The sequence below is a fragment of the Lynx rufus genome, unplaced genomic scaffold (genome assembly GCF_022079265.1).
Source record: "Lynx rufus isolate CCGP_SWC_20201006 ecotype Redwood Valley unplaced genomic scaffold, mLynRuf1.p SCAF_2, whole genome shotgun sequence".
Classification (NCBI taxonomy): Eukaryota; Metazoa; Chordata; class Mammalia; order Carnivora; family Felidae; genus Lynx; species Lynx rufus.
This window is the reverse complement of record NW_025814834.1, coordinates 79,916,268-79,936,873: the sequence shown is the minus strand read 5'-3', so window position 1 is coordinate 79,936,873 and position 20,606 is coordinate 79,916,268. Positions and strand designations below refer to the sequence as shown.

General features: G+C 38.5%; 1 protein-coding gene across 1 annotated transcript in view; it reads left to right on the top strand.

The window, feature by feature from the left end:
* Positions 1-5,052: 5,052 nt before the first annotated feature.
* RIF1 (replication timing regulatory factor 1) overlaps positions 5,053-20,606 on the top strand; it is a 72,230-nt gene continuing 56,676 nt past the window's right edge. Inside the window, exons 1-9 of the mRNA XM_047083997.1 lie at positions 5,053-5,116; positions 5,494-5,607; positions 6,381-6,459; positions 9,496-9,592; positions 10,684-10,811; positions 10,905-10,999; positions 12,110-12,299; positions 14,092-14,184; positions 18,560-18,698. Coding sequence (XP_046939953.1) covers positions 5,504-5,607; positions 6,381-6,459; positions 9,496-9,592; positions 10,684-10,811; positions 10,905-10,999; positions 12,110-12,299; positions 14,092-14,184; positions 18,560-18,698 — 925 coding nt within the window. The 5' untranslated portion in view covers positions 5,053-5,116; positions 5,494-5,503. The remainder of the gene's footprint in view (positions 5,117-5,493; positions 5,608-6,380; positions 6,460-9,495; positions 9,593-10,683; positions 10,812-10,904; positions 11,000-12,109; positions 12,300-14,091; positions 14,185-18,559; positions 18,699-20,606) is intronic.

Sequence of the window (20,606 nt, the reverse complement as noted above, 5' to 3'; positions counted from 1 at the left end):
TACTTGAATCTGAGAAACTAATGAATCTCTGGCTAACATTTTCTGAATATTTATAACATGTACCCAGTCATTGTTGAGGCAATTTCTGTCTATGAACTTACCTATACCTCAGATACCTATGAGGTAAGTGTAATTAGTCCCATTTTACAGATAAAGAAATTGAGGTACAAGAGGTTGAGTAACTTGACAACAATCTTTGCCACACAGCAAAGATTCAAACCTTATCAACGGGACTCCAGGTTTAGCCCTTATACTATGTTGCCTCTCTTCATTTGAACTCAAAGGGGCTCAATTTTCTCATCTAAAAAAGAGTTGGTTTGGTCATAAATAGTAGAAACTCTTTGCCCAGCTCAGTGGGAAGATTAAAGCTTAGAACCTCTTGGTTATTACGATTTGATAACATTGTGGGATAGGTCTGAATGTAAGGGTAACAGATTTCAGGCTAGTCACAGGTCACTGGGCATTATTAGCTGTGTATATTTACTGTATATGAACTAGCTGATGGGATAAAATAATCTTTAAAAACCTTTTTTTTTTTTTTCATGTGTTACCTGTTGCAAAGTCCATCAGGGGATCGATTGAAAACACGGAACTTAAAAAACCTCAAAGTGGAGCTTTCTTTAAATAAATTCTGTAAAATAGTTACCATGGTGGGTAACATTTCAAATGTCTCCCAGAACTCTTATACTCCACAATTTTTATTTTTATTTATTATTATTTTTTAAAGTTTATTTATTTTATTTATTTTGAAAGAGCACAAGCAGGGAAGTGGCAGAGAGAGAGAGAATCCCAAGTAGGCTCCACACTGTCAGCACAGAGCCCAACACATGGCTTGAATTCACGATCATGACCTGAGCCTAAATCAAGAGTTAGATGCTCATCCGACTGAGTCATCCAGGTACCCCAAGTCCACAATTTTTAAATGATGAAAATTAAACTAATGAATACATTTCAGAAAAAAATTTGCAAAAATTTTAATTAGTATATTCATGTATTCGTGTAATAAGCACTTATTAAATACTATGTGCTAGCATTTATGCTAGACAGTGGGCAACAATAGTTACCATTTACTGAACTTTGATGTTGGTATTTTTCTTCTCATTTTATTGTTGAAGACATGGTGAAGTTAAGCATCTTTCTGGAAGATCTCAAGTCACACAGTGGCAGCACCAGTATTTGAATCCTCATCTATTTTGTTCCAAAGCTGGACCACTGCATTAACTCTAGTAATTTGGATTACAGATGGATACTTCACTAAATGAATTACTATAGGGGTCCTGTAAATAGTGAGCATCCATAGGACTCTTTATATTGAATTCTTACCATGTTCAAGAATAAATCTACTATGAAAACCACACCACCACAGTGGTTTATGCAGGGGAGATGTCATTAAATATTGATGAATGAATGTAACTTAAGTAGGTTAGCTCTAGAGTTACTATGACTACATTAAAGTTCTCTATTTTACTAGGTAAGCTTCACATTGCTTATTTGTAAATTCAAGCAAAGTACTTTTTTGTCTTAAAACCACTGGGAAGAATAAAAGAGATACTGTCCAGGTGACACCTAGCACTCAATAAAAAGCAGTTGAAAAGCATGCTATAATCTTGAAATGATTATGTTAAGGTCATAAATTGAGACCCTAGGTAGATATTAGGTGGACAGGTCTAAGAATTATTAGATAGAAAGAATCATAAGGACTACCGGGGGCAAGTAGGAAAAAGGAGTCATTGAGAGACCTACGATTATAGGGTTGATTATCTGCTGAGTAATGATGTGGTTAAAGACAGAAATTGTGAAGTTAGAAGCAATACTGGATTGTGCAAGGTGCAAGGTGCAAGGCTTTTCATGATCTTCTGAGGACAAAAAGAGATGCAGGATTTGAATAAGCAAAGAAGATAGAAATTGTACATTAGTTAAATGATTAAATGAAAAGACGGATGAATTAATACATAAAAAATTAATTCAGAATGGGGCGCCTGGGTGGTTCAGTTGGTTAAGCCTCCGACTTCAGCTCAGGTCATCATCTCACAGTCGGTGAGTTCGAGCCCCGTGTCGGGCTCTGTGCTGACAGCTCGGAGCCTGGAGCCTGCTTCGGATTCTGTGTCTCCCCCTCTTTCTGCCCCTCCCTTACTTATGATCTGTCTCTCTCTGTCTCAAAAATAAATAAAAACATTAAAAAAAATTTTTTTTAATAAAAAAAATTAATTCAGAATGTACTTATTGGGTGCCAGGTACTACGAACTTATTGCCTAGCAAGACAAGATTCATGGTGGTAGTTTTAGAATTTCTATAAAAGAGAAGCTCGGGGATAGTAATCTATTTGGAAGGGTGTGGAGAGAGGGGTATGGGTGGGGAAGGGGATTTGTCTTAATGACTCTGTAATCTCTTAGCACTTTAGCTGAGGTCTGAGAAAAATACCAAAAAAGAGGGAGGCGCACTGATTGAGATTAGGCTAGAACAATTGTCCTCAGACCAACCCTCAACTCTGCCACTGCAGACATATAAGGCAGACATATATAAACAATAATAAATTACCAAGATACTTATTTCAACAGATCTCTGAATAAAGACCTATGTCAGTAGGGATCTATGTCAGTAGATAAGGGAAGGATTTAATAAAAAGTTGTGATTTTAATACACCCTTGTTTATTACACTTGAAAAAGGGAATTAATGTTCTAAACACAAGGAACAACACAGATCTTCAAAGACAGAATAGAGACCCTGCAGACTGTTTCGAACTTAGCTGAAGCGGAGGTAAGGCTGGATATGAAGTGTTAGCAGTGGCCCAATCATCATAGGCTTCCATGTTTTGAAATTCATCCTATAGTTTTTTAAAAAAAATCTTTTAATGTTTATTTTTAGGGGAGAGAGAGAGAGAGAGAGAGAGGCATGCACATGTGTGCAGGAGCAGGGGAGGGGCAGAGAGAGAGGGAGACACAGAATCTGAAGCAGGCTCCAGGTTCTGAGCTGTCAGCACAGAGCCCGACATGGGACCCAAACTCATAAACTTGAGATCATGACCCGAGTTGAAGTCAGATACTTAACTGATTGAGCCACCCAGGCGCCCCCTGAAATTTATCCTATGATTGATGGGAACCACTGAAAGATTTCAGTCACTGGCAGTGACAATGATAAAATGCTACCAAACATTTTACTAAGATCAAAGGACTATGCATTTGAAAGAGGTACGAGCAACATGACCACACCAACCTCTTCTTTGTGGTCCCTATACTCAAGGAATTTACATTCTCATGGGGAGAGATAGACAATAAAAAACAGACATATGATACAATATCAGGTAGTGATAAGTGCTGGAAGAATAAAGCAGAGGAAGGCATAAAAGGATTGGGCGGAGGTATTTGTCTTAAGGCAAGCTCAATGTTCTTTTCACTAATCTCATCTCATAGTCACATTAAAAAAATTGGTTTCAAGTCCTCTCTCTTTCCAACACAACAACTCTACTATACTGAAATCTTAATGTTGTGAACCTAACCATGTATTTCATTTATTGTCTAATAATCCCTTTACTTTCTTCAGTATCTGTGTTGTCTTGCCAAAGCCCAGAAAATGAGAACAAATTCCTCTGAAGGTTATAGAACTCATTATCACGCTGCACTGAAAACCTTTCTCTACCATTTCTTCTATAGTGTCTCTACATTTCACCCAGACACAAGTCTTCACAATTTTTTAAGCCCTCAATTTCTGTAGTTTGGCTCACAAGATCTGTTTATGTCTCCTTCCCTTTCTTCTTTCATTTTTTTGCTTAAGAAACATGCTCTGTATTGAGCACTTAGTTTGGCAGACACTTGGCTAGGAACAGAGAAGGGCAAAAGGCAGTCCTGACCTCTGGAGCTGATAGCTGTGCTCAGGGTAAGAGGAGACTTTCGGGGTAGGGGATCCGAAACCTGTTAAGCTGAAGTGGACGAACCACTTGCTGTTGGGCCTTAGATGCCTGGGTTGAAGTTGATACAATCCTGGGTGATATCGACAGTGCTCCGAGGCCTAAGATAAGGGGAGCAGCATATTAATTGTTCGTCAAGGGTTTCCAGTCCTTTCTCCAAGTGCGAAGTCCTGGCCAACCTCCCACCCTTCGACACCTGGGGCCTAAATAAAGGAATGCAGATCCTCGGGAGCTACCTAAATCTACTGAATCACAATGTCTAAAGGTGGGGCCCAGAAATCTGCACTTTAATCATGAATATCCCCAGGCCATTGTTATGTACACTTAAAATTTGGAAACCCTAGGCTTCTCCTACCTTTCATCACTTCACTTTCACCTGAAGTAGTTACAAACATCATTGCTATATTCTGGAGAAGGAAATTGAGGCATAGAAAGGTTGTTTAATTTGCTAACGTCACACAGAGCTAGGTTTTGAATATACAACAATCTAGATGCAGCTCCTAGTCTTTTTTTTTTTTTTAAATGTTTATTTATTTTTGAGACAGAGAGAGACAGAGCATGAACGGGGGAAGGTCAGAGAGAGAGGGAGACACAGAATCCGAAGCAGGCTTCAGACTCTGAGCTGTCAGCACAGAGCCTGACATGGGGCTCGAACTCACGGACCGTGAGATCATGACCTGAGCCGAAGTCCGACGCTTAACCGACTGAGCCACCCAGGAGCCCCGATGCAGCTCCTAGTCTTAAACATTACAATATGGTCCCATCTCCTCTTACTATAAGATTTGTTGCTAATATTTCAAGAAGCACAGGGCTTGGAGTTTGAAAAGAGTCTTAAGGCCCACTAAGTTTAGTCTGATGAACTTCGGGGACTCACTCACATTTTGAATTTCAAGTCCCTCGGCGTTTAAATTTAGGCCCAAACACCCCCACCTGCAAGATGCCCTGATGGGAGAGACTAAGCAGCCGACAGAGCAGGGAGGCGATCGATGATTTAGGCGCGCCGCTGCCTGTTGGATTGGCTCGAGGCTCTCCCGTCAGGCCTGCCCTGCTCCCGCGCGCTCGTGGGCCCGCCCCCGCTGCCATCTTGGCCTAGGCGGGAGCGAGCCGCACGCGAGAGTAAACAGCCCGAGCCGGGAAAGTCGAGTTCCGGCTGCGTCCGGGTGCCGCGGGCTAGCGGCGGAGAGGACGCAGTCCTGATCTTCGTACGTGGGGTAAATATCTGGGTCACAGTGCTAGGCCGCGAGGAACCCTCACTGAGGCTCACCCTCCGCCCCCTCGCGGCGAGGTGCCTTGCTCCCCGGGCTTCTCCCGCCCCCCGCGGGTCTCCTCCCACTGTTGAAAGCTGCCCGGGAAAGTGGTGGCGGGAGCGGGCCTGGGCCGGAGCGCAGCGTGGACCCGGCTGCGTGTTGCGAGGCTCAGGAGGAGGTTAGAGTCTTGGATTTGGGGGCCAGGGGCCAGGCATGTAGACGCAGTGGTGCAGTGAAGCTGGGGTCGGGCGCTCGGGTCTGGGGCCCGGACTCCGACCGAGCTACTGCGGGGCTGTTTCTGTCGGTCACTGGATTTTCTCCTTTTCCGGTTCATGCCTCAGGGTGGCCGACATGACGGCCCCGGGTGCAAGCCCCCTGGCGCCGCTGTTGGAGACTTTGGAAGACCCTTCCGCCCCCCTTGGAGAGCAGACCGACGCTTACCTGACTCTGACCAGGTAAGGCCCGCTGGGGTTGGGGAGGAGATAGTTGCGGTGGGGCACGCAAAACAGTTTGTGTATTCTAGAAGTCTGCTTGCTATGAGGACGCCGGGGTCGTGGGCAAGGTGGGGGGGTGGTGTTTGCGTGCTAAGTGACGTCCCCGGTGTTGCTGCAGCGCTCAGGGCGTGTGTTTGGAATGAGGAAGCCCGCACGTGCGTCTCGCAGGCGAAGCATTTTTTTTTTTTTAAGTTGCGTTAGAAGTGGGTGTGCTGGCGGGATGGTTTTCAGTGTAAGTTGCCCATGTATTTGGGGCAACGTGGCAACCCAGAATTGCTTTTTTAATAGGGAGCAGTAACCCGGGTTTCATTTTTAATTGCAAATGCCTTGCAGTATTTTTTTCTTTGCAAATCGTATTTTGCTGAATTATCTGTAGTTATTCGGAAATGCTAACAATTGTAACAATTGGCACAAAACTATAAAGGCACAGTAAATTTCTAGTAAATTGGTAATTGGAGCTAGGTTTTCATGTTTCCTTTTCACATAGTGATACTGCCCAAATGTGTACACTTTGGATGCAAAAGTTATTCTTAGGGTATTTTTCTGCGTTAATTTTGGACATATTACATGATAAATTGTATATACAAGTATTAAGTATTTTAAGCACTGGACCAATCAAATTGGTAGAGTTCTAACAAATTGTAGAAAAGAGTATACAAGTGAGTATTTTAGGGAATGATTATAATTTCTTTTGTGTGTCATTTGCATAACCTTGTGTTCTTTCTGCTTTTAAGTCGAATGACTGGAGAAGATGGAAAAGAAGTCATTATGGAAATTGAGAGAAAACTTTCTCGGCTATTCAGAGTTTTAAAAGTATGTCTCTGTTTATTGAATGGTTTTTACTTTGTAGGAAAAAGATTTTACCAGCTAACTCATAAGAACTTTGTTATTGTTTTTTATAATATTTATTTTTTCAGAGAGACAGTGACTGTGAGCGGGGGAGAGGGAGAGACGGCGAGGGAGACACAGAATCCTAAGTAGGCTCCAGGCTCTGAACTCAGTACAGGGCTGCAACCCGCCAACCGTGAGATCATGACCTGAGCCAAAGTCAGATGCTCAACTGACTGAGTCACCCAGGTGCCCCACTCAAAAGAGCTTTGAAATGAGAGGCGCCTGGGTGGCTCAGTCAGTGTAGCCTCTGATTCTTGATTTTGACTCAGGTCATAATCTCATGGTTCCTGAGTTCGAGTTGGGCTCCCAACTAACAGCTCGGAGCCTGCTTGGGATTCTCCCTCTCCTCTCTCTCTGCTTCTCCCTGCTCTCTCAGAATGAATAAATTCAAAAAAATTTTGAAATGAAACAAAAGCAGGATTATTTTGAGTACTTAATATGTATCAAGTACTATTAAAATTAGTTTACATGTATTCTGCCACTTAATCCTCTATGTCCCTATGAGGGTACTCTTTAATCCCCACTTTGTAGAAGAAATTGGTTTAACTTGCCTAATGTTGCCTATGGCTACATAATCTAAAACCTGTGCTTTTAATTTAAGAGCAATTATCAGAGATTATTTCATGTTTTCTGCCGTTTGATAGGAGTGTACTTCTAAGTAAACGATTTCTGTAATTTTGTCTTTGTTTTGTGGGTAGCATTCATTTTTTTTTATTTTTTTAAAGCCTTCATTCACCATCAGTTTTTGCCACTCTTGCCTGGTTAAAAAACTGTTATTGTTATCTTTTTTGCTTATTTTTCGGGAGGTGTTTAACATCAGACTGAGGACTTCTGTTGTTATCCTCACTTGAGTGTACAGTGGCTTTGTGACTGCCCCTAACACCCAACTTCTGAATTCCTTGCTTTTTAGAATGAAAAGGTTGAACTGAATCTCCAGAGTTCTTATTTTTATGACTGTGTTTTTGTGCTTTAAAAAAAAGTATTCTGTCATACTTAGTGTACATTTTAGCATGATTTCTGCCTAAATGTTGAGGCATTTAAGGTACTCCTTATCCTTAAGTGTACCTCTTACAGTCCTCAGTGCTTTTTGTTCATGTAAGCAGGAGCTTTTTTGTGTAGTAGTTCAAGGCTTGTTAATAGTATTATTAAACAACGTTAATCGTATTGTCTCATTTTTTTTCCTTACCATTTTTCACATTCCAGCAGTATATTGGATGCGATGAAAACATGCATTTTTATAAATTTGGTGTTTGAGAACATGCAAGATCAGGAACTCAGTGGCATGCACTGTTAATAGAATTTGTAACTTAAATGCCTGATGAATAATTATTTGGAAGCATGTGGGTGGTTAATAGTAAAATCAACAGAAGCTTGACAATCAACAAAAGCTTTCTGGGTGAATTATTAAGCACTGCAAGGATAATTGAACTCCTTTAGAACAAGAACCAGGCTGGTCGAAATACAACATGTTTCTGTATTTAGAATACTGTTAGTATCAAGTCTAGGAACCCACAACATTTTTTTTTAATGTTTATTTATTTTTGAGAGAGAGACAAAGCATGAAGGGGGGGAGGGGCAGAGAGAGGGAGACAGAATCAGAAGCAGGCTCCAGGCTCCAAGCTGTCAGTACAGAGCCTGACACAGGGCTCGAACTCCCGAACCTGAACCTGGAGAACATGACCTGAGCTGAAGTCAGAGACTTAACCCACTGAACCACCCAGGTGTCCCCCCCCCCCCCCGCCCCCGCCCCAAGCATTCTTGAAGACAACACTGTTAAGGAATACTTTCAGGCAATATATATTTAATAAAAGTTCATCATAGATATTCTCCTGGAGATACAGCAGTAGCTCTCAAAGTCTTAGGTGTTTAAGACTGTCTTTTTGTGGTTCTTTGAACTGGTTGTTCTGTTATCTCTTATGCTCCAGAGTTTGGTCTTTTTTTTTTTTTTTAATTTTTTTTTTTTTTTTCAACGTTTATTTATTTTGGGGACAGAGAGAGACAGAGCATGAACGGGGGAGGGGCAGAGAGAGAGAGGGAGACACAGAATCGGAAACAGGCTCCAGGCTCTGAGCCATCAGCCCAGAGCCTGACGCGGGGCTCGAACTCCCGGACCGCGAGATCGTGACCTGGCTGAAGTCGGACGCTTAACCGACTGCGCCACCCAGGCGCCCCGAGTTTGGTCTTTTTTATTGTTTTGTTTGATTAATTATAAAAGGTGTCCCAAGGAAGTGTCTGTTCATATACTTGACTATTTTTCCTGCTCAAGAGCAGCAAATAGCTGAGAATTTCTTGGATATCTGATTCAGAGCAGTGGGAGGATTTGAAGATAAATCACTTTGGAATAGGAAATGGTACCAAGAAAAACACAGGGTTACAAATAATTGTAGGGTTGGGGAATATAGCAAGATTACCTTTGACAGGTTTGGGATTTTACAGCTTTCACATACATAATATGGATTGGGCTTTGAATTCCAGATGGACATTCAAATTTTCCAATCTGCAAAGTAGGGATTTCTTTTAAAAGATTCAGATAATGCTTAAAGCTTCTATCACTTTAGATTCTCAGTCAATGTTACATTCCAATTCCTCCCTGTCGTAGAGGTGTCACTCCACTCTAAAGCTAGAATGTCAGCTTTTGTCTTTGAGTCTTTTGCCTATCTTTTGTGGAGGTGTCTTCAGCATTTTCCATTTGTTGTTTTTTTTTATTGCCTTCAGGTGTGTGGAGTTGGAGACATTCTTTATCTTTTAAGAGAACACTTTTTTTTAGGTGGTCTGTATCTAGTGCCATTCTTCCTTTTTTGGCCAAGCTATGTACATGACTCCTGATTTTATTCCTTTTTTATCTACTCAAACATTTGATTGATTAGGCTAAAATAATCTTGTTTTCTGGTCCACTTTTGTTCCTTAAGAATTTATTTACAGTTGTAATTGTAACAAATGTGCTTTTTGTTTTTACAGATTCACATTTCCAGTCAAAACTCAGACCTCAGTAGTGCTGCTCTACAGGCCTTGGGGTTTTGTTTGTATAATCCCAAAATTACCTCAGGATTATCAGGTAAATTTATTATGACTTAATATTTTTTAGAGTTTATAAATATAGTTTGGTATGTTAAAAGTACTGTTACTTTTCTATTAGTTTTGTGATTTGTAGTCTAGGATTTGCTTTTGACAAAGAAATGATGTTTTGTCATCGTTAGAAGATCTTTTTTCTAGATGTAGCTTTAACTCTGATACCATAAAATTTGCTCTAAAAAGAGCATAAGTCTATTTTAAAAATGATTGCAGTGAAAATTGAACCTTTTCCTGTATAAAGCATATCTGCTTTAGAAGTTAGTAATTTAGATGGTCATTTATTGTAGTATAAAACAAGCATATGCACTAAGGAACATGCTGAATTGAAGATCTTTCACGTAGTGGTATTGGGGTAATTTGGAACCAAAAGTAGCTAAGTTTTCAAGTAATCTTAATTATTCTTTTGTAGTCTGCCATTTTATTTTATTTTTTTAATTTATTTGAGAGAACAAGAGAGGGGCAGAGAGAGGAAGAAAGAGTCCCAAGTAGACTCTGCTCATAGCGTGGAGCCTGATTGGGGGGGGGGGTTCAAACCCACAAACCATGAGATCTTTAGCTGAAACTGAGAGTCTGACTCTCAACCCACTGAGCCACCCAGGCTCTCCTGTAGTTTGCCATTTTAATGCAAACCTTGGAGGTGAACTTTACAGAGGGAGAAATCAGGGATAGGGAATAAGGATTCCTTAAAGTTATTACCATCTTTCTTTCTGAAGGTAAAGTTTCTGCCTATTCTTTTTTACATGTGGAAATGTTCCCAATCTAAAGTAGAAGTTCATTTTAGAGCAGAGGTATAGGATTTATAACATCTTGCCAAAATTTGTCTTATATGTTCAAGGCTATTAATGATGCCTATACAGTTTTTTCAGTTGCACAAAATTAAATCTATTGTTTGTTTTCTCTGATAAAGTTTTGTGTTTTGGGAAGAAGTTTGATACCAACATTGGTTCACTGATCCTAATCTCTGGATATGCATTTAATTTTTTGACAATGTAGAGTATGTTTTGCTCTATTTCTATATTTGAGATTTTAAAGGATATAAACTGTTTTACATAATTAAAGCTGCTTGTTTTTCAGACACAGATATTGAAGAACTGCTTTTAAAATTGAATGATAGTGTTAAGAGCTCAGACAAAAATGTACGTACTAGGGCACTTTGGGTGATATCCAAGCAGACGTTTTCCACTGAAATCATTGGCAAAGTAGTGAGTATGGTTTTTATGTAAGTTTTCGTAACTACGCACCACTTAAAAAATTCAGGTTTACTTGATTTGTATTTATTTGGTTCTGTCTTTTAGGTATCCACTATAATTGATTCATTAGAAATAGTATTTAATAGAGGAGAGCTGCATTCTGCTGTTGTTGATTATGAAGCATTAAATGTCATCATAAGGTATGAGTTTGCTGCTTTGGAAGAATAATTGCAGTACATTTAGAATTCACTTCAAAGAGTGGACTTTGGGAACTTGAGTTAGACATTTAAAGAACGAAAATGTCTTCTAAAAGTCTCAAGGAGAAAAGATAACAGGAAAAAGAAGGAATTAGATGAGTTTAAATTAGTAGGTTTCCTTGTTTATTTTTACTGAGTCATAAAAATAAAGTCTTCGTTGGGGTGCCTGGCTGGTTCATTTGGTAACGTATGCGACTCTTGATCTTGGGGTCATATGTTTGAGCCCCATGTTGGGCAGAGAGTGTACATAAAAATAAAGAAAAAGTCTTGGTTGTGCTGATGCTGGTAACAGAGTTCTGATTTTAAAAATTATTTCCATTAAAGCTTTTGCAAGAGTTTAAAGAATAATAGGCTTTCAGGTAGACTTAGGGGATATGTCAGAAGGCAATAACAGTGACTAGCAGCAAATGGGAGAACAGGAAAATCCCCTAACTTCTATCCATCCCTGCGCTTTAAAGGACATACTAACAGCACAAAGACTTTGTTGCTGTGATTTGTCTTACGTCGTTTTTCCATTCTTTAAAGTTTTCTTTAATTGAGCTATTTGCCTTAACTCTACTTAGTGTTCTGATGCCCTGAGTGATGCTTACATGTTACCATTCTCTGGCTATCTTCTAAAAGAAGGTTAAATTTAATTGTATAAAAACATTGATACTAGGGATGCCTGGGTGGCTCAGTCAGTTAAGTGTCTGGCTCTTGATTTTTGGCTCAGGTCATGATCTCACAGTTTTTGAGATTGAGCCTCTAGTTGGGCTCTGCACTGATGGTGCGGCACCTGCTTGGGATTCTCTCTCCCTCTTTCTCTCTGCCCCTCACCCGCTTGCGTGTGTGTGCTCTCTCTACAAATAACCATTAAAAAAAAGTAATATGGAAATCTACAAATTAGCAAGTAAAAGTTCGATCTGTGTGTGTATGCGTATATGTATATGTGTGTGCGTATTCTGAAACAAATGGACCGTACTAGGTATATTTCTTTGTGCTGGTTATTTTCCTAGTAGTTTAGACATAAAAGGTGAGGTCAAGCTAATTTATTCGTTGACTTTTTTATTATAGGCTAATTGAACAAGCCCCAGTTCAAATGGGAGAAGAGTCAATTAGGTGGGCAAAACTGGTCATACCGTTAGTGGTTCATTCAGCCCAAAAGGTACATTTGAGAGGAGCAACTGCTTTAGAGATGGGAATGCCGTTATTGCTTCAAAAACAACAAGAAATAGCATCTATCACAGAGCAGCTTATGACTACTGTAAGTATTACTTTAAGGATTTTTTTGGATACTGAATTGTAAATTTCTGGCCCAAGCTTAGAGCTCATAGTGGTATCATTTCATTATGATATAGGAAGTTCCTCTTCGAATAAAACATAAGTAATTGCTTAAGGCAGTGTAGGCACACTGCTCCTAGATTAAGGAAGGAGTGTCTATTCAGTGTTTGTAGGATCTAGGCATTTTACTTCATCACCAATGAATAGTGATTGAAAGGGATTGCATTTCTTTTTTTTTTTTAATGTTTATTTATTTTTGAGAGCAAGAGAGACAGAGCATGAGCAGGGGAGGGGCAAAGAGAGAGAGAGAGAGAGAGATACATACAGAATCAGAAGCAGGCTCCAGGCTGTCAGTACCGAGCCCTACGCGGGGCTTGAACTCCCAAAATGTGAGGTCATGACCTGAGCCAAAGTTGGGACACTCAACTAATTGAGCCACCGAGGCGCCCCGAAAGGGATTGCATTTCTGGAAAAGGGAGAACATTAACTAATTTGAGTGCTATTTGGATTGTTTTACACAATCTCAATAGGTATAAATTTAAAGCACATAAGTGCATATAATGTATTGTTTACTAATAACTTTTCCTAATAAGCTTTTCTATCTTTATTTCTTGTAACAAATATTTATTTAGCACCTGTATATGCCAGGCATTGTTTTAGACACTGAATATAGCAAAGAACAAAAGGAACTTGTGGAGCTTATTGTCTAGTGGGAGAGGCAATAAAGAATACAGTATATTCAGTGAAGAACATGATGGAAAACAGACTAGAGGAAGAGTGCCATTGTAGAGGAAGGGTGTGGCAGTCAGGGAAGGAAAAAGAATAGGATATTTGAGCAGTGATTTGAAAGTGGTACAAGAATTAGCTACTTGGATAATATGGAGTAAGTTAATTCCAGGCAGGAGAAACTGAGAGCAAAGGGCCCTGTTCTGATGGTTGTGTGTTAGTTGGTGTTCAGTGAACACTGGCAAGGGCAATATGATAGAGTGAATGAGGGTGAGAGGATAGGAGATGATGTCAGAGGAACAGAGGGCCAAATCACATAGGACCTTGGGAGATATTGTAAGGAATTTTTCACTTTCTTTTATTGAAAACTGTATTTGAAGGTTTTGAGTATTGAGCGTTATATGTACTGACTTGGGCTTTAAAGGGATTGTTGTGCCTGTGTTGAGAATAGACTCTAGAGGGGTTGAGTAGAAGAAGGGAAGGTACTTCAGAGGTAACTTCAGTAATCCAGGTGTAGTGAGGGAGGCTTCCAGATTTTAAAACCTGGGATTTTGTTTATTTTTTAAAATTCGAGAGGCCTTATGGTAATGTTTGGAGACTACTAAAGTAGCTCCAATGTCTTTGCAAGTTTTTTTATTTTGATAAATTTATTTTCCAAGAGTATATATAAAATTCTTCATAAATTTGAACTAAAATGTTCTCAGGTGTCTGCTACCCATGAAGCTGTTAATGTATTTTTAAGTTAAAATGTTATCATTTGAACTCTTATGGTATACATGCTGGTTTTCTGGGAAACGTATATTGGTAGAAGAAAATTAAGCTCAATTGATAGATGGAGGAATGGCCAGATTTGTGATAAGACAGTTATCGTAAGATGTTAATGGTATGTATTTATATTTGGAAATTCAATGTAAAACTTTCAGCTTTGCTATATACTTGGAAATTTTCTAATAAAATATTGGGAAAAGCTATTCAACTAAGATAGTCTGATACTGCATATTTTGTTTTCGCAAGAGTCTTTTGGTAAATATTTTTGCATTTGTTTGCAGAAATTACTTTCAGAACTCCAAAAGCTATTTATGAGTAAGAATGAGACTTATGTGTTAAAATTGTGGCCTTTGTTTGTCAAACTTCTTGGGAAGGTAAGTCCACAGATCATGAATATTTCGTAGTTTATACATGAGTTTCTTTCGCGTCTTAACTTTACATAGTGGAGCTGATCCTATAGATGTAAATTCAGCTGCTTAATAAAATTTGTTTGCAAACCCACTGTAAATACTTTTGCTTTTCCAGTCAATTGCAAATCTGCAAAATGGCAAAAGAGATCCACCCCAGCGTGCAGGTTCCCAGCTGAGGTAGAGCAACGTTATGCGCTGCCTTTTTATTTGAGCTCTCAGTATTCATTTGTAAACAGATGTCCTTTTCATAATCTGCTTGGTGACATATTTTCCACATTTTGTGCTTTTTCTTGGTGAATTTAGTTTTAAATGACCCTCAGGCTTAGTGCCAAAGTGTTGTCCATGATTCTTAAACACAGGAAGATTATGTGATGTGCCCTGGGGAGAAATTATATGTATTATTTTTTAAAATTTTCTTTAATGTTTGTATTTATTTTTGAGAGAGAGAGAGAGAGAGAGAGCACATGCATGAGCGGGGAAGGGACAGACAGAGAGGGAGACGCAGAATGTGAAGCAGGCTCCAGGCTCTGAGCTGTCAGCACAAAGCCCAACGTGGGGCTTGAACCCACCGGCCACAAGATCATGACCTGAGATGAAGTTGGACGCTTAACCAACAGAGCCACCCAGGCGCCTCAGAAATTACACGTATTAGATAAGCTCTGTTCAGGCATGAGTTACAGTGCTGTTGGCTGTGAGTTCATTGTTCATGAATCAACAATACATACGGTATCTTTAAACAAATAAATATAAGATTGATGTCGATTGGTTGACAGAAAAGGTTCTCATAGGAGCCTAACCTGCATCTTCCCTAGGAGCAAGGGCTCAGTACTTGCTAACACAGTGTTTGCAGTGGACTTTATAGAACTTAATTCTGATGAATAATGAGGATCAATCACGTGTTCTGTCTTCTTTAAACCAGGTTTTTTTTTTTAAGTTTTTTTTTTTAATGTTTATTTATTTTTGAGACAGAGAGACAGAGCATGAACGGGGGAGGGTCAGAGAGAGGGAGACACAAAATCTGAAACAGGCTCCAGGCTCTGAGCTGTCAGCACAGAGCCCGATGCGGGGCTCGAACTCACGGACCGTGAGATCATGACCTGAGCTGAAGTCGGCCGCTTAACCTACTGAGCCACCCAGGCGCCCCGCCAGGTTTTTTTCTAAGGAGAGGGGAGGTGTTTTTCTTTGCTGTGATAAATAAACCTATTTATCGTAACCGTCCTACGTACATTTCATTGTCATTAAATATATACACAAGTTTTGTAAACGTCACTATTATCTATACCCAAAACTTTATATTCTCCAACAATTTTATATATGTTAAGCAAGAACTTCTTTGGTCTCCTAGCCCCAGCCTCTGGTAACTGCTGTTCTACTTGCTGTCTCTATGGATTTGCTAATTCTAGGCATCCCACATAAATGGAATCATGCACTATTTGTCTTTCTATTTATGGTTTATGCTAGACATTTTTTCAAGTTTTATTCATGTTGTAGAAATTAACTAAATTTCATTCTTTTTTACAACTGAATATTTCATGGTGTGTAACTCAGTTTGTTTACTCATTTGTTGACAGATATTTGAGTTGTTTCTACCTTTCAGCTATTGTGAATAATTGCTGTGAACTTGGATGTACAAATATCTTTTGTATTCTCTACTTTTCGTTCTCTTGGATATATGTGTAAGAGTGGAATTGCTGGTTCCAAACTGTTTTCTATAGTGGCTGCACTATTTTACATTCCTACCAGTAATACACCAGGGCTCCAATTTTCCCACATCCTTGCCAAACTTGTTTTTTTTTGTTTTTTGATATGATAGCCATTCCAGAACATTTTGTTTTGTAAAACTGGGCCATTTTCATGTTTTTGACAATACAGTAAATAGTTCTCTTGGTGATTGCAGACATACAAGAAATAATCATAGTAATGGTGGGTTTTCCTGATTGGTGTGCAGTCTTCAGTAATTGTAAAGAGTTACTTGTATGTAACTGCTGTCAAGCCAGTAAGACCGCATCTCTGCATCCATCATTTTCAGGATTGCTAGTAACTTGGGCATATTTCTGCAGAGTAACCTTACGTGTTTGTTGTGTCACAGGACCCAGCTTGCTTACATCTTTGTCCATGACAATACCTTTGGTAGTAATACCCAAAGTTGTATATAGTGGGGATAAAGGGTTTTTCTTTATACCATATGTTGAGGTGAAAGGTGACTTTCAGGCTGAGCTGTATTATGTCGGCCTTCTTGAAACATAAGTCTATTGGCCTAATGAATTTTTCACATTTAGGTGATTTTCTTATAAAGCCGTTTCCAGTGGAGCAGACTAGTTACAGCAACCAACCTCTTCTTTCTCTTTCCTGTTTGAATAACTTAGAATTTCTTTCTTCCTGGGCATTAACCTTGGGCAGAGGGTCTTCCCATTTTCCTGCTTCCCCTCTCTGGTTTTAATCATATTTGAAAGTACTTTAGCTCAGGGCTGTCCCACTGTGTCCAGTAGATAGCAGGTACTATTCCCTGTGAATCTTTTAGTCACTCTTAAGTTTGGTGTTTCCCTTTAATACGTTTTCTTAGTCGTAGTTTTTATTTGTATTTTTTTTTAGCATGGTGCTGTTTATGGTAGTGCTTAGCTTTCACACCAGTTTGAACATTCTAGAGCTTTCCTTTTGGTTTTTCTCATGGTAATCCAAGTGATATCCATAGTAGTTATAGTGTAACTCAATAAGTTGTTTTGTGGCTGGTGGGTTTTTGTTTTTATAGAGAGCAAGAGCACTGGGGAGTTGTTGGAGAGAGAGAGAGAGAGAGAGAGAGAGAGAGAGAGAGAGAGAGAGAGAGAGAGAGAGAGAGAGAGAGAGAGAATCTTCAGCACCCTCTGTGCCCAGCACAGAGCTCGATGTGGGGCTTGATCCTTGAGCCCCACCGTGAGATCATGCATGGCCTGATCTGAAATCCAGACTTGAATGTTTAACCGACTGAGCCACTCAGGCAGCCCTGCCCACTTTTTATTTGGGTGTTTCATTTTTGTTGTTGAGTTGTAGGAGGAGTTCTTTATTTTGGATGTTAACCCTTATAGGTCTGGGATTTTCAAATATTTTTCAAATATTTTTTTCAAATATCTTTTCAATTGATAATATCCTTTGGTGCACAGGAGTTTTTAGTTTTTAAGTTTATTTTGAGAGAGAGAGAAAGTGAATGAGCAAGGGGAAAGGCAGAGAGAGTGAGAGAGGGTATCCCAAGATGTGGGGCTTGAACTCATGAACTGTGAGATCATGCATGACTCAGGCTAAATCCAAGAGTTGAATGCTAAACCGACTGAGCCACCCAGGTGCCCAGTTTTTAGTTTTGAAGTCCCATAAAAATTAGATTTTCTTTAATTGCCTGTGCTTTTGGTGTCATAGACATGAAATTGTTGCCAAATCCAGTGCCATGAATCTTTTTCCCTGTGCATTTTTGTAGGATTTTTATAGTTTTAGTTCTCATAACTTTTTATATTTGATTCCTTTTGAGTTTATTTTTGTATTGTGTTGAATCTGTAGATTGCCGTGTGTAATAATTGACATTTTACTGGTATTAAAAAATCTTTCTATACATGAACATGGGATGGTTTTCCATTTATTTAGGTCTTTTTAAATATTTTTCGGCAATACTTGATAGGTTTTAGTGTACAAGTCTTTCACCTCCTTGGTTAGATTTATTTCTAAGTTTTAATTCTTTTAGATGCTATTGTAAATGGAAATACCTGATTTCCTTTTCAGATTGTTCATTGCTGTTGTGTAGAAACACAGGTGATTTTTGTGTGTTGATCTTGTATACTGAATTTATTAGCTCTACTAGCTTTTACTTATGGATTCTCTAAGCAAGTTATTTTTTGTTATATTCTGTTCAGTTTGGATGTGATTTACAGCCGGTTGAGATTGCGGTTTCATTTTTAATGTATTTTTCCTTGTTATTCATAATTTACTTGTCATCTGTCCATTTTTCCCTTAACGTTTTGTCTTTTTGAGTATATTTTAAAAAATTATTTTTATTAGTTTCAGGGTTCAACATTTCTTACTTTTTTTTAATTACTGATTTCCTTACGGATACCGTTATGTTGGTAAATTTTGAGATTTTTCTTAAACCTTCCTCATTTTCTCTAATGTCAGAAATGTTCTGTGTTATGCGTTATGTACTTTATGCAGCCTCATATTTTGTCATCTTGAGTTTTGAGTGTACGTATAAAAATCAGTACATTTTAAACTTAAGTTTTTAAGACTTTACATAGCTAACACTGAATGAATTAGGTTAATAATAGTGCCTGTATATTGTTTTAGTCAGGTAAATAACTTTCTAATGATTTTTCATTTTTAGACCTTGCATCGAAGTGGGAGTTTCATTAATTCTCTATTACAACTGGAAGAACTAGGATTTCGTAGTGGAGCACCCATGATTAAAAAAATAGCATTTATTGCCTGGAAGAGTTTAATAGATAATTTTGCTTTGAATCCAGGTAAGTAAGTCTTATTTAAAATTTTTGATTTTTCTATGGATTTCACTCAAGCAAGATGAAAAGAACAAAGCTTTTCTGATCTTTTGGGCTTTATATTGAAATAACCTGTTAAATATATTTTTTTTTTTATTTTAAGAGAATAAACTTGTAGCTAAAAATAGAATTTAAAAGGATAGGCATTTTTGAAATTTACAGCTAAAAAATTATGATTGCTATGGAACAAAAGTATCAGTGACTGATGAACTTTTTCAGGACCTTTGGAACAGTACCTAATAGTGGGTCATTGCTACTAATGTATAGAATTGACTCCTTTTGATTTACTTTATCTTCCTGTTACCTGGCGGAGGTGTTTGATATATAGTTGACCCTTGAATAGTGTGAGAGTTAGGGGCACCAACACCCCACCACAATTGAAAGCCTGTATATAACTTTTGACTCCCCCCACATTTAACTACAAGTAGCCCACTGTTGACCAGAAGCCTTACCAATAACATAAATAGTTGATTAACCTGTATTTTGTTTATGTATTGTAAACTCTGGTCTTAGGATAAAGTAAGCTAGGAAAAAGAAATGTTAAGATCATAAGAGGAAATATCTTTACTGTAAAAAAAAAAACTGTATAAGTGGACCGATGCAATTCAAACCTGTATTGTTGATGGGTCAGCTGTAAATATGAGAAAGTATGTAGCCCAAAAGTAGATCAGTATGAGTACCCACTTACCTTAGATATAAACAATATTGGATGTTTATAAGATCTGCTAAGTAATGTTGATTTCATGTTATATTTTTCTCTGGTGAAGATCATTAATCCCTTTTTCCTTAGTGTGTTTTATAAAGTGATTATTTTTATTACCTATAATTTTATTGAAAATGTTGGTAAAAAGTACATTGCCAGGCACAAATTGTAAATATTACCTTTTTGTTTATGAACTGGTAATGCAAGTTAGCGTTCTGGACTAAACCTATTGGACTTGTGTAAAAGTTGAGTGTTAAAGCATAAAATAGACATAACTTAAAGAAGGTAAATAAAACGCTATCTCATTTGAAATAAGTCCAGAGTTAAAAAGTCTGGCCCTGGTATTATGGATCCAAGAAGTCTTAAGGAATCAGCTGCCTGCCTTTCTCTTCTGTTATCTTCAGTATGCCTTAATTATAGACTACAGGAAAGGGAGAAGGCAGAAGAGCAAAAATGAATTTCTTCCCAGCTGAGCCATCTATCGCTAGAGCTTTCCAGAAATTCTACATACACTTCCCTTTAAATCTCATTGGGTAGAATGGCTAAATGGGAGACTGAGTAAAGGAATAAAATATTGGGTATCCATCACTGTCCTGAGTGAAAGAGGTAGCTAAAAATATGGTAACTGTCAATTTCTGCTGTAGGGATATTATTGTAGCACTCTTCTCATAAGTACAATAGGGGTTCAAAAAGGATTAGAGTATTTGCACAGTGGTTTGACTTTATTTTCTTTATAGAAATGTTAATTGTGCAAGCTAAATGGCAAAATAACTGTCAGAAATATTAATGCCATTTCATCAAATAACACAACTGGACAGATGTTTCAAAATCCCTGTTAAGTCTTTTTGATAATTTACTTGAGCACAGAGGTCTTTTTATGTATCCCCAGTTGTTAACACTCACATGGAATATTAGGCTGGATGGTTTGTTGTGGAGGACTGTCCCATGTGTTGAAAGAAGTTTAGCAGTATCCCTGGGTGCATTCTAGATGCCAGCAGTATTCTCTGTACCTCCTGCCTCTCCGGTCTAACAGCCAGAGATGCCATATATGTTGTCAAATGTCTCTTGGGAAAATTGTCCCTGGCGCACACACAGTATCTAATAAACATTAATTTTTCTATTTATTTATTTATTTATGGCCATCTTAAGTACAGTCTAGTTGTATTGGAGTT